General features: G+C 38.6%; 1 protein-coding gene across 5 annotated transcripts in view; it reads left to right on the top strand.

The window, feature by feature from the left end:
* The window catches only part of PPP2R2A (protein phosphatase 2 regulatory subunit Balpha), a 99,496-nt gene that overhangs the window by 69,399 nt on the left and 15,944 nt on the right, over window positions 1-14,153 (top strand). For 3 of the 5 annotated variants that reach the window (XM_006095020.3, XM_006095023.3, XM_006095021.3), the window contains exon 4: window positions 9,306-9,471. The exons of 1 other annotated variant lie outside the window; for it this stretch is intronic. In XM_006095020.3, coding sequence (XP_006095082.1) covers window positions 9,306-9,471 — 166 coding nt within the window. Of the gene's footprint in view, window positions 1-9,276; window positions 9,472-9,927; window positions 10,140-14,153 lie in introns of all 5 variants that reach the window. One more of the 5 variants, XM_023759124.1, reaches the window with a different exon arrangement.

The following is a 14,153-nucleotide window of genomic DNA, read 5'->3' on the forward strand; positions in this document are numbered from 1 at the left end:
GTCCCGGGAACATCCTCGGGACCCAGGCTACTCCTAACCTATAGGCCCTGAGCAGTTGGGGTCCCAGAACGCCCCCGGCCACTCCGGGCCTATGGTCACAGGCACCAAGCGGATATTCCCATCCTGTGGTTGCTTGCGCGTGCCCCGGCACCAGGCAGCGGCCTGGGTCCACGCCCCCCAGCCCAGCGCCCATCACGGGCGAACAGGCCAGGCCAGGCCTCCCCGTCATCCCAAGTGAAGAAGCCGCTCCGCTGACCAGCCTGCGCTATGGACCTGTTCGGGTGGGTGGCGCGGAGTCCGGGGCCTCTAGCCTGCAGCCATGGGAAGTCTCCCTCTCCCCAGAGTTAGGAGCACCAGCCCAGGTCCACCCAGCGGCCAGGTCCTGACTGTGGGGGTGAGTTCCTGCAGGCTGGGGTTTGATCCCTAGGCATTAGAAGTAGGAGACCAGTGCCTTTGTTATTGCGGTGTGTCCGGGTTTTAATTGGACAAATGCCTGGCGGTCCCAGGCGCCAGCTTAGCAAAATCTTTTAGGAAGAGAATTCTGTCTGGGTTTCCTTAAATTCCCTCAGCCACTACTCACCCCTCTGTAAAGGCACAGAACAAGTGAGGCCCCTTAAATAAAAATCAGAGGTCTCCAGCAACGGTCATTTGGACTGGATGGCATTTGAGTATTTATCTAGGCACCATGACAGGGAACACACAAGCTCAAGTCATGATCTCTGCCCTTAAATAATTCACAATCTTATTAGAGCGAGTGGATGATAAAAGCACAGTAATGACATCAGAATGTAAGGCAACAATACAGAGAGGAAAAGAGGCAATTGCTAGGATGATTTTCCAACAGTTAGTACTAAGAGTATGTGCTGTGAATTAAATTAAAAAAATATGTGTGGAAGTAGCTGCTTCATGAGTATGGGATCTCTTCCTATTTTAAAGGAAACTGAGTTCCATGTGAACTGTGTAATATGCTATATCTGAGGCACAGGACAAGGGAGGCCCTAAGTGTACTATGCTTTGATATTTGAGTCATTCTTTATTCAATGTGATTTATTTCTGCACGCCTCAGTTTTGTAATAGTTAAATTACTAGAATAATACATCTTGCTATAAAATATTACTAGAAGATCAAATGATCAGGTGACATTTATTGTTATTTTCTATAAATGAACACAATCTCTGGTATGCGAAAGTGATAGGTATTATAGAAATATTCAGATAGGGAGACCTACAGGCTTGATTACAAGTGAGGCTTACTATCACATCCCAAATTTATTGCTTAAAAAAAAAGCAGGGCGCCAACTAGAAACTGAACCAAATATAAGCCCTTGAAGGGCAAATGTAAATTGGATAAGCTTTGCTATTACAAGAGCAAGAAGAAAAAATTCAGATGCAAGAATGAGTAGCACATGCATCCACTCTAAGTTGCTGTTAAAGAAAAAGAATGATATACTATGAAAATACTTAATACAGATTGTAAAGAGATTTGTTCAAAGAGGATTTCCTAGAGTAGGTGGTATTTCAGTTAATTTTTTTAAATGTGAAGAGGTTAGCTAGATAAGAAAAAGGTGTAGGGGTCCTGAATTGCAGAGGGTGCAGGCAGGGCTGAGGGACCCCCCACCCCTGTGCACGAATTTCGTGCACCAGGCCTCTAGTTTACCTATAAAGAAACTGGGTGGACCAGACAACAGATGAACTCATCTAAAGTCTTTACAGTTAACAAAGAGGTAAACCCTTACTCTAGAACCCACATGTCCTAATTTTCTGCCCCCATAGCTTTCCCATTCTTAACCTGGGTATAGCAACAACAGTTTATCTGCCAAGGCCCCTAAATCTTACTTAATCTTCACAGGAAAATGATGATTGCAATCTAAGTCTTCACTTACTATCTTATGTCTCTGTTTACTACAAACTTATAAATGAATTGAGATTTAGAGAAGATAACTTTTCTAATATCACACACCCAGTCAAGTGGGTAAAAATTAATACTGTATAAATTGGGATGAATACCCACAATACTGGATATTGTTTAACCAATGAAAAAAATCTTAACTGCTCTAAGTAATAAGCCTGAAATTATATAAATCGCACAGAAAAAAAAATCAGTTTTATTTCTTTATAGCAAATGAGGAAAGAACTTGAATTCTGGCTTTCCCAGAATTTATGAGAAGCACCTGGTAACTTCATCTTGACAAACCCAAGACTGCTGGCTTTACTGGTTAAACAGTGGGATGAGATAGACTGCACTCTTTCCCTCTTACCCTGCTGCTTTAACAACTTCAGGATGATTTGCACTAAGTAGTCTCTAGTTAGTGGAAAGTTGTATTAGGATTCCTTCTCTCCCCCTTTCCTGCTCCTCTCCTGCATTCTTTTGTGAGAAAGAGGGGTTTTGAACCCTTTGATTTCAAGATAAGACCCTACTAAAAGCACACTGCAAAGCTTTTTGGCTTTATTTTTCTGTCTCAGTTTCCTATTCCTCCTGCCCTGAAATTTTCCTCGCTTGTCACTACCCTGTAACAAAATCCTTCTCATTCCCCTTCTCAGTCCATAATTTCTCCTTCCTCTCCTTATAAGCCTGTCTTCTGACACTTTGGCCTAAAGTTTTAGAGCCTCTTAGAAATTTGGAATCATATAGTATTTTGTTTCTGGCCCTTTTGGTCAGTGTTATGTTTGTGTGGACATAAGTTGCTCACTTTCATTGCTAGAAATGTTCTTTTGTGTTATTACTATACCACAATTTATCCATTGTGTTGTAGATGCAAACACTTTGGTTGTTTCATTTATGACTGTCAAGAAGCTGCTGTGAACATTCTTGATGATGTGTTTTTTGGTGTACATAGGTATGCATGAAATTACTGTATCATGGGGTAGGGTATTCATTTTTAGGAGACAGCACAGTAAAAAGTGGTTCTGTCCATTTTATTTTCATGCACAATATGTGAAATTTCCAGCTGTTTCACATCTTTGCCAATGTTTTGTATTGTCACTTACTTTAAAATTTCAAACATTTTGGAGGTTATAAGTGCATCTTATTGTGGTTTTAATTGGTACTTTTTTTTCAGAGTTTTTGAATATGAACTCTTTGTCAGTTATATTTATTTGAAGTGTCTTCCATTTTATGACTTGGCCTTTCCATTTTTCTGAATGGTATATCATTTGACAAATCGAGGTTATTAATATTAATACAATCCAATATATCAGTGCTTTTCCTTAGGTTTACTGCCTTTTCTGTCCTGTATAAGAAATATTCTCTACCCCAAGGTCCAGGGATATATATATTCCCATTATCTTTTAGAGCTGTGCTTTTCTAGTAGTCACTAGCTCCACTGGCTATTTAAATTTTAATAAATTAAAGTTTACTTTCTTAGTCACAGTAGCCACCTTTTAGGTGCTCAAACAACCACATGTGGTTAGTGGCTATCATTTTAGACATCACAGATATAGGCTATTTTCATCATTGCAGAAAGCTGTCTTTGACAGTGTCCTAAAACCCAATTATTGAACATTTCACATTTATATTTGATTTACCTGGCATCAGTTTACATGAGTAGGTTGAGATAGTAGAAGTCAAGATTTATTTTGTTACATATGAATAGCCAGTTCACTGAAAATCATTCAATGATAAGACCATCCTTGCTCAACAATGCCACCTTTACCATAATTCAGGCTTGTTTCTGGGTTTTCTGTTCCATTGTTATATTTGTCAATCCATGTGTGAATACCACTCTGTCTTCATTACTGTGCTTTTAAAGTGACATAGTATCCCTTTATATATTTATAGATTATTTTTGCATCTGTGTCGAAATGTGTAATTTTGTTTTTGTGTACTGTGTTTTTAATGTATGTGAAGAAGCCTGTGCCTCAGCTCATTGAGCCCTACTTTTTTTCAATAAGAACTGTGTTTTCAAGATCCTCCTGTCTTGCTATGTGTACATCTAACCCATTCCTTCTCATTTCTGCACCGTACTCCATTTACCAGATTAACTCCAACCTCTCTTTACCATATCAGCACCACCATTTATTCATTCTTTTTGTTATAATTTTTGTGCATGTAGAAAATCTTCATTGAATGTCTGTTATATGCCCGACACTATCACGTGTTAGGGATAAAACACTTCTATATTTATTATAGAAAATTTCACATAAATAGATTGTGTGGTTAATAAAATAGACCCCTTCTTAGTGATTACAATGCCAAGCTAAGAAAAAAGGGAGGTGCAAAGAACTGTGCAAGAAAACCCAAATATGAGGCATTTTAGAATGTATAACAAGTCTCTAGTTGTAGAAGAGTTTTTAGAATAAAAACAAAAAAGCCTTCTTTGACTTTGATGCATTCTTGTTCGAATGGCACAGTGTTAAGGACATGAGATTATGCTCACTATACTTAGTTCATACTGAGAACAACACTGTCATGGTCATAATGTGAACGCCCCTCCCCAAATTTTAGGAGAGATCCTACTGCTGGATATAGGTCCAGCTCTCTGTAGTCCACTAAGTCAGTTACCATTCATGCATCTGTTGTATGGCCTCTTCCATTTGTGACTGCTGCTGTCATCTCTGCTGTTAGTCTTTTATCTTGTCAATTTGTCTTTAAACATCCTTTTTACTGTAATTTTAGCAGATTGTCAGGAGAGAATGGATGTTAATACATGAGCCCAGTAGAAATTTTAACCATTAGATGTAATTTTTTCCTTGTGTGTTAGTTTTTTTCCTGCTACAAAGAAACTGCTTCTTGCACTCCATTGACGTTGCCAAGCACCTCTATGATTTTGTTTAGATCCATGTAGTTATTCCTGATTCTTTAGGATTATGTTCTTTTTCTATTTTAGGAAATATTTTCATAAGTTTGTGCTTTTCTTTACTTATCATCAAATAAAGCTTGACCTGTGTAGACCCAGTTTTTAAATATAGAATGGTTATGTGCTTGCCCTTGGCTCTTTATATTGCCTACCTGATTTATATGGACCTTAATTTCTGCTTTGGGCTAAAGTTTCACATACATAAGTTGCTTGAAGGTAGAGATTCCGTGTCATTAAATCTGTAGCTCTAGGTAGGACCTAATGTACGTAGACTAATTTCTTGCTAAATATAAATTAAAAATTGAATTGCTATTATTGTAGTTTCTTGGAGAGTAACATGACAAACCTTTTGAGACTGAGTGAGTAATTAGAGGTGGGAGATTTCTGGAATTTCTTTTAAAGTGGTATTAGTGTATGCATATATAATGAATTGGGTTATCTAATTTGGTATGAGGTTATGGTAATGAGATTAAGGTTCTTTTTACAATTTTTACACCTTTCATACACTGCGTTCTTTTTAAAAAATTTGTTTAACTTATTGATTTTAGAGGGAGAGAGAGAGACATCAGTTTGCTGTTCCACTCATGTCTGCATGTATTGGTTGCTTCTTGGATGTGCCCTGACTGGGGATCAAACCTATAACCTTGGCGCATCAGAACAACATTCTAACCAACTGTGCTATCTGGCCAAGGCTGCTCTGCATTCCTAATATTAACAAATCCACTCAATAACAATTGGTATTGCTATCAGAGGGTCCAGATAGAATTGTAACCATGAATGATCAATCCAGATAATGAAGCTACTGGAAAAAACAACCCAAAACATGCCTCCAGGGTGTGATGATAAATAAGTTTTCTTTTTTATGAAGATTAGTAACTAATGGGCTATTCTTATTAACAAGTAGTGTTAAACATTTTATCTGAAAATTCACTTTTATTTAAAATCGTTGAGTAATAATATCTTTTCAATGGTTTTTCCATAGGTTCTTTTTTGAACTAGACTTTCAATGTTTTTTATGGAAAGATTTTGAATCATGATAGGTTAAAAGATAAAATTCTGAACAGTTAGAATTCTCACTTTTGCTAAGGTATTAGTGTTAACTAAAGAAGTTCACAAGTAGTCCCTTTATCTAATACCTTAAAACTATGTTCACACTCACTAATAGTAAATGAAATAAATTACCAGTGTGTGCTATGCTCATAATATAAGAAGGCTAATTTCAGGATGGTAAGCAGTTGTTAATGGGGCTGTGGGGTGAGGTTTGCTGGATAACTCTGAATGTATACTTAATGAGTATCAGAGCTCTATAACTCTAGTCTTGGATGGGAGGTGGGGTCAAATGGTGCAGTGAAATTACCTAAAGACAGGCAGGAGAAAGAGAAAGGAAGAGGACAATATATCATCTATACTAATAAAAGGGTAATATGCTAATTAGACCGGATAGACAGGACGGCTTTCCTGACAGCCGTATCCCAGGCAAAGCTGCCCTGGGTCCCAGGTGCCTGCAGCCGGCCAGAGGGAGAGAAGCCCGGGTGCGGGGGCAGAGGTGGTTAGGGGTAATCAGGCAGGTAGGCAGAGGCGGTTAGGGGCAATCAGGCAGGCAGGCAGGCAAGCAGTTAGGAGCCAGCAATCCTGGATTGCGAGAGGGATGTTGTGGGATCGGGCCTAAACCGGCAGTGGGACATTCCCTGAGGCGTCCCGGATTGCAAGAGGGTGCAGGCCGGGCTGAGGGAAATACACCCAACCCCCTGATCAGCCCTGCTCTGTGAGTGACAGGGGGCAGCGCCCCAACCCCCTGATTGGCCCTGCTCTGTGAGTGACAGGGGGTGGCGCCGCACGCAACCTCCCCATTGACCCTGCCTTGAGTGTGACAGGGGGCGGTGCCCCAACCCCCCAATCGGCTCTACCCTGAGCATGACTAGGGGTGGCATCGCAACCTCCCGATCCACCCTGCTCTGTGCATGACGGGGCAGTGCCCCAGCTCCCCAATTGGCCCTGCTCTGAGCCTGACCAGGGGCTGCACCTAGGGATTGGGCCTGCCCTCTGCCACCCGGGAGCAGGCCTAAGCCAGCAGGTCGTTATCTCCCGAGGGGTCCCAGACTGCGAGAGGGCACAGGCCAGGCTGGGGGACCCCACCCCCACACCCCCGAGTGCACAAATTTTTGTGCACCGGGCCTCTAGTATATATATAAAAGCCTAAGTGACTGAACGACCAAATGACTGGTCGACCAGTCGCTATGACGGGCACTGACCACCAGGGAACAGATGTTCAGCACACAGGATCAGGCTCCCTCCTGTCGGGATCGGGCCTGCGGGGATCGGGCCAAAACCGGCTATCCAAGGGACCCCATTCGTGCACCGGGCCTCTAGTATTAAATAATTGATTGATACTTGACTCTAAAGTGGGCAGAGAAAGGAGGTGTGCCTCAGTCTACTGTTTCTTTTTTTCTAAGAAGACAAATGGTCTATTACAGCAAAAACAATAACACTGTATTATAGGGTTACATGTAGAAGCAAAATGTATGTAAATTATAGAACAAATGCTAGGAGGAAGGAAATTAAAGTGTACTGCCCTGCCAGTGTGGCTCATTGGTTGAGCATTGACCTATGAACCAGGAGGTCATGGTTTGATTCTTGGCCAGGGCACATGCCCAGGTTTCGGGCTCGATCCCCAGTAAGGGGCATGCAGGAGGCAGCCGATCAACAATTCTCTCTCATCATTTTTTTTAAAATATATTTCTTGTTGATTTCAGAGAGGAAGGGAGAGGGAGAGAGAGAAACACCAATGATGAGAGAGAATCATTGATCGGCTGCTTCCTGCATGCCCCCCACTGGGGACTGAGCCCACAACCCTGGAATGTGCCCTTGACCGGAATGGAACTTGGGGCCCTTCAGTCTGCAGGCCAACACTCTCTATCCACTGAGCCAAACCAACTAGGGCATCATCATTGATGTTTCTAGCTCCCTTTCCCTTCCTCTCTCCGAAATCACTTAAAATAAATAAAGTGTACTGTAGGTTAGTCAGGCTGTGATAAAGATGTAGATGGTAAACCTTATAAGCCAATATTAGACACAACAAAATAATAAAAAATACCAAATAAAAAGACAAAATAGAAAGAAGAGGTATCCATGAGATCACAATAAAACTAAAACTGAATGGGAGAGAAAGGAGTTCTTCCTTAATATAAAAAGCCAGCTAATAATTGTAGAAACAAGAAACATTTTTTAAAATTACCATTTACAATTACTCTAGCAATAATTGTTTCAGTAAGAATTATGGATGAATGGTAGAACTAGTCAGTGAAAGTTTTAGAGTAGTCTATAGTGTCAAAGTATCTCCCTCAAGATAATTACTCATTACAAAGAGAAAATATACTAACTTTCCAGTGGACACACCTCATAGACACTACCTGAAACAAGAAAAGTTAACATCACCAGTGCTAGGTCACATCAGCATCATCACCTGCCTCCTTATATGCACTGGGATAAATACAACATCCCTTTTGTGATATTCCTGCCCAAAGTGCCTAACTTGTATTTAATAATCGGGACATCAGACATATCCAAATAAAGGAACTATGCAAAATAAACTGCTCAGTGCTTCTGAAAAATGTCAGTGTCATAAAATACTAAGACAGACCCAGAAACTATTACCAACTAAAGAGATATGGCAACTGAATGTAAGGTATGATGCTGGCTTTTCTGTTGTAAAAAGACATGGGGACTATTGGAAAAACCTGAATATTTGATAACTAGATTGTGGTACTACAAAAGACTAGAGAATGACTTTGTTTTTAAGGAGAGGATATAAAGGGCGGAGGGAGAGAAGGAAACATGAAAATGAAATGGGAAGAGAAATGGGTGAGAACAAGAAAGCAGATGTAAAGGGAGAAAGGCAGAAAGAGAGAGGGGGCATAATTAGGGAGAGAAAGTGGAAAAGGAGGAAGGGAGGAGAAAGATGAAAGCCATGTGTAGAGAAAGTGCAGTAAAATATTAATGCAGTAAATGTTTACAGAATTTGGGTGCAGGATCTGGTATGGTAAAGAACTTGGCCTTGCCCAAAGACAGTAATTGTTTTTGCCTTCACCTTCTTGAAGTGATTAGACTATCTTTGTTTAGGATAGGAGCTATCAGCCAGCTGTTTCTGGCAAGCTTTTCTCATTTAATCTTTATTTTTTAGATGAGCACCCTTATTAAGGATGCTCAAATGTTTTTATCAGTTTAAGTCAATGCTATTTAAAATATAATAGTAAATTAATAATCAAATTGATCCATAATTCAGAGTCACTTTTCCTTATAAATTGGGCTTAATCATTATACTTTATTTAGCTTTTCCTTTTTTTTCTTTTCCTTGAAAGCCTTTAAATATTTTTTTAAAACAGAATATAATTGTATATGAGATACAGGTAATGAATTAACCAGAACCTGCAAGATCTATTGGAACTGATAACAGTTTACTATTTTGAAATCTTTCTCAACAGTGGTCCGAATATTTTTGTTTCCATTTTAGAACAAAATCCAGTCTCATAGCAGAGGAGAATATAATGTTTACAGCACCTTTCAGAGCCATGAACCAGAGTTTGACTACTTGAAAAGTTTAGAAATAGAAGAAAAGATCAACAAAATTAGGTGGTTACCCCAGAAAAATGCTGCTCAGTTTTTGTTGTCTACCAATGGTAAGTGTAAATTTTGTTTCATGTGCTTTGTATGTACACATACTCTGTAGGATACGTTTCCCATTTCAAAGAGGAGTAGTTGTTAAGAGATATTTACAAATAGACATTTGGAAATATTTCTTCCCCACATAGAATATAAACTCTTCTTTTATGTCTTCCCTTTTTTATTTGCATTTAGTTTTTAAATTCTATGAAAGAGATTTTCAGGTGTCAAGTTTTTTTTTGCGTGCACATGCATTTTGTAGTGAAAAGAATGGACTGATTCTCTTTATGCCATTTCATGGCTTAGTCTTGGGCAGGTTACTAATGCTGAGTCAAATTTTTCTCACCTGCAAAGTGGAGATAGTAATATCTGTATTATCGTATTGTTATGAGTAGTAAGTGTGATAACTCCTAATGTACATAATACATGCTCAGTAAATGTTAATTTCCTTTCTTCCCTTCCTTCTTTTTAAGTGTGCCCAAACTCTCCAAAGATTATTTCAAACTGTAAATTCAAAATGCTCTGTCAAAAGTTGGTCTCCATTCAAGGATACTCTCTAGGAGGACACTCTTCGTACTCGATCTAGTCCAGCAAGGACACAAACTGGAATTGACACACTGCCTTCTTCCCCACCATCCTCATTGCTAGAAGAAGTTGCTTTCTTACTCGCAGGAAAAGTTTTTAAGTGAGGATTAGAATTGTGTGGTGACTCTACCAGAATTTAAATTCCTTTATGACAAGTTAAGAATTGGGTCTTTTTTTGTTGTTCTAAATTTTTTTTTTTCATATAAGTTGTTGCGACTTGGTTTAGCTTTTGGAATCAGGGGTTTGAAGAGACATTAAAGTAACTGAGAGATACTTCCAGATTCTGGGTAGCCATAGTCTGTAAAAAGTTAGATTAAAACTTTCTTGAGGCTGGCACGAGGGTTGGGAAAACCTCATATTTTCTCAGATCTTCACTGTTGAATAAAAGCAGATTTTTATCACCTAGACCTTATCATTCTTTGCCATTCACAGAATGTATACTCAGGTGATTTCTGGGGTAACACAGTGGAAAATACTGAATTCTCCCTTCATCCAGTTTAGGTCTCATCACCCTCTGTATCTAGTTCTTTGAAATGCATTTGCCACTCTCTGACACTATAGATTTGTGCTTCCTGTAACCCAATTTTTTTTTTAATCATCAAGGTGTTCCCTAAGCAGCCCTTAACACTTGTAACCTCTACCCCTCTCTTTTTACACAAACTGCATTCCTCTCTCTGATTATTAAAAGAAAAATAAATAGAAATAATGATTTAAAGCTCATAACTTATAGCGTCATAGATTGAGGTACGGTGTATACTCATGTCATATATTGGTTTCTAATTTGGTTCAGTTTTAATTTATGTGGTAAACTAAATTATTTCAAATAGCATTTCAGATACTGCTTTTTTCTTTGACATCAAATAATGCATAATTTTACCATTATATAGTTTCTACTTTTGGAAATAAATGTTCCAGGGAAGTGTATTGTTATGTATTTCATGTACTGAAGAGAGAGAGAGAGAGAGAGAGAGAGAGAGAGAGAGAGAGAGAGGAGAGAGAGAGAGAGAGAGAGATGTTTTGTTTTTAAGTATATTTTTATTGATTTCAGAGAAGAAGAGAGAGGGAGAGAGAGGTCGATGGTCAGCAGTGAACAACACTGACTGGGCTAGAATATTTATTCGTAATAATTTGCCAGTTCACTTCTTAGTGGCGATATCGTGTTTTTTGGGGGGTTTTTTTTGTTTGTTTTTTTTTAATAAAGGAGAATTTTTAACATATAGGCTGAGATAGAATAGTGTAATGAAGACTTACATACCCTCCACCCAGCTTCAATAATTCTTAGTTCATAGCTAATTCTGTTTCTCAGATCTTTCTTTCCCTCTCAGTATTATTTGAAAGCAAATTCCATTTTGATTTAATTATGGATTAAATCTTAAATAGTTTTCAATTCCCAGCTTATGTTCATGTGTCTTCCTTGCAGTCTTTCTTGTACTCCTATGGCTTGAAATAACAAGGCAGTGTATAACCAAATGAGCCTTTCTAGTTACTAAACTCTACAAAGGCTCAATACAAGGAGAAACACTGGGAATTCCAGTGGTTAGGTCGGGGTATGTGAATCTATGTAGTACTTTTCTGTAGACAAATCAAAGTGTCTCCCAAATAGGTTTACTATGTAAATTTGAAAAGTCATTGATTAATACTAGGTGTACCAATTAATAATGCAGATTTTTTTCAATAGATGGAATTACACATATGTTGATATGTATGTGATTTGATATGTATGCTATTTTGACAACAAGCTTCAAAACTTCATATGTCAAATTTGCTGAAGGTATTAACATCATAGATATTTTTATGCTTAAAAATGTCAAATTTTATGCCAAAAAAGAGCAGTTGCGGGAAATTATAATTCATTATTTTGAAGAAAAGTGTTGCTGAATACTTGGGGAAGCTTATGGTGAACATGCTCCATCTCAAGATAGTTGTGAACGCTGGTTGTTTAAACGCTTTAAAGTAATGATTTGTCTCTGCCTGATGATTTGTCTGCCCATACAAATGTCAAAGACAAAGAACATCCAGGTCAACTGAATAAGTTTGAAGGCCAACAATTACAAGCATTATTGGTTGAAGATGTGTGTCAAACTCAAAAACAACTTGCAGAAAGATTAAACGATGCTCAGCAATTTCCGATCATTTACAAGCAATGGGAAAGATTTTAAAGGAAGGAAAATGGGTTCCACATCAACTGAACGAAAGACAGTGGAAAACTGAAAAGTCATCAGTAAAATGTTGCTTCAATGGCATGAAAGAAAGTCTTTTTTGCATTGAATTGTGACTGGCGATCAAAAGTGGATTTATTTTGAGAATCCCAAATGCACAAAATCATGAGTTGATCCAGGTCAACCATCAACATTGACTGCAAGGCCAAATCGCTTCAGGAAAGAAGACAATGGTCAATGTTTGTTGGGATCAGGAAGGTGTGGTGTATTATGAGCTTCTAAAACCAGGTGAAGCCGCTAATACTGATCGCTACCGACAAATAATCAATTTGAATCACGCTTTGATCGTGAAACAACCAGAATGTTCCAGAAAACACGGCAAAGTAATTTTGCTTCATGATGATGCACCATCCCACATTTCAAAACCAGTTAAAGACATGTTAAAAGATCTTGCCTGGGAAGTATTAACCCACCCGCTGTATTCACTAGACCTTGCTCCTTGAGATTACCATTTGTTCCCATCAATGACACATGCACTTTCTGAACAGCATTACAAAACATACAAAGAAGTGGAAAATTGGGTCTCTGAATGGTTTGCCTCAAAACAAAAGTTCTATTGGGACTTTTATCCACAAATTACCTGAAAGATGAGGAAATGTGTAGCTAGCGATGGACATTACTTTGAATAAAGCACTTTTGATGTTTCTCTTGACATTATTATGTTTTCTTTGATTACAAAATTCGCTATTATTAATCGGTACACCTAGCAAAGTTAAAGGGCACTACGCAAGTGAATCATAGGTTTTTGTCTATTTGTTGTTGATGGTGGTGTTAATGAATACTAAATAAAATACAGGTATTTTAGGGCTGCCTTTATTTTTTATTTTTGTATGCTATAAAAGTAGAGTCCCATGTGGAAGGATAGAACAAGAATGGGAATTTTACAAACTGCTGAGAATGGTGGGGTAAAAATAAGGATGGGAGGAATAGGATTTGAGCTATATCTGGAAAGTGTTATTCTTTAAAAAGAGAAAGCAATTAAGGGGAATGTCAATATCTATTAAATCTGAGTAATACCTTTACAATATTTTGTTTAGTTTTCTCAGTGAAATAAAAATAATACCTCCTTCCACAAAATGTGTAATAAAAGGGTCTTGATACTCATAAAAAGACTAGAGGCCTGATGCATGAAATTCATGCAAGAGTAGGCCTTCCTTCCCCGGGCTGCCGGCACCGGCTTCCCTTCTGGCACCCGGTACCTGGGCTTTCCTCGCAGCCCCGGCTTCGTCTGAAAGGACGTCTGGTCTACTTAGTATATTACACTTTTATTATTATAGACTAGAGGCCTAATGCACGAAATTTATGCAAGAGTAGGCCTTCCTTCCCCTGGCTGCCGGGACCTGGGCTTCCCTCGCAGCCCCAGCTTCATCTGGAAGGTTGTCAGGAAGGATGCCCGGTCTAATTAGCATATTATACTTTATTATTATAGATTAGAAATTCCTGTGGGAGAATGATAGAAAATATGACCCAACATTTCCACTTTGATTCACCACAATTAATCTTACTTTCATTCTTGCATTGACTTTCCATGATCATCATAAACTGGTTTTCCCCAGATCATTTTTACTTAAGTTTATAGTCATCTCTTATAACTTTAATTCACTTGATGTGTCTCTTTCTTTTACCTTCTTTCCCCTTCCTTGGAATTCTCCTCGATTCCTTCACATTACAAAAAGGTCTAACTGTAATCTGTTGACTATGGATGGATGGGTCTTGAATATAAGAATTATAGTTCACTCATAAATAAGTTGCTTTTTAACAGCTTGTTAATAAGATTTTTTATCTTGTTTAAAGCTGCATTCCCACAAGAGGAAGCTTGGTAGCCTGGTTTTACCTGTCCTAACCCTCTGCTTATGGCCAGAGATACACATGGACCTTTGGACTTCTTGAATACT

This window comes from Myotis lucifugus, unplaced genomic scaffold (genome assembly GCF_000147115.1).
Source record: "Myotis lucifugus unplaced genomic scaffold, Myoluc2.0 scaffold_148, whole genome shotgun sequence".
Lineage (NCBI taxonomy): Eukaryota > Metazoa > Chordata > Mammalia > Chiroptera > Vespertilionidae > Myotis > Myotis lucifugus.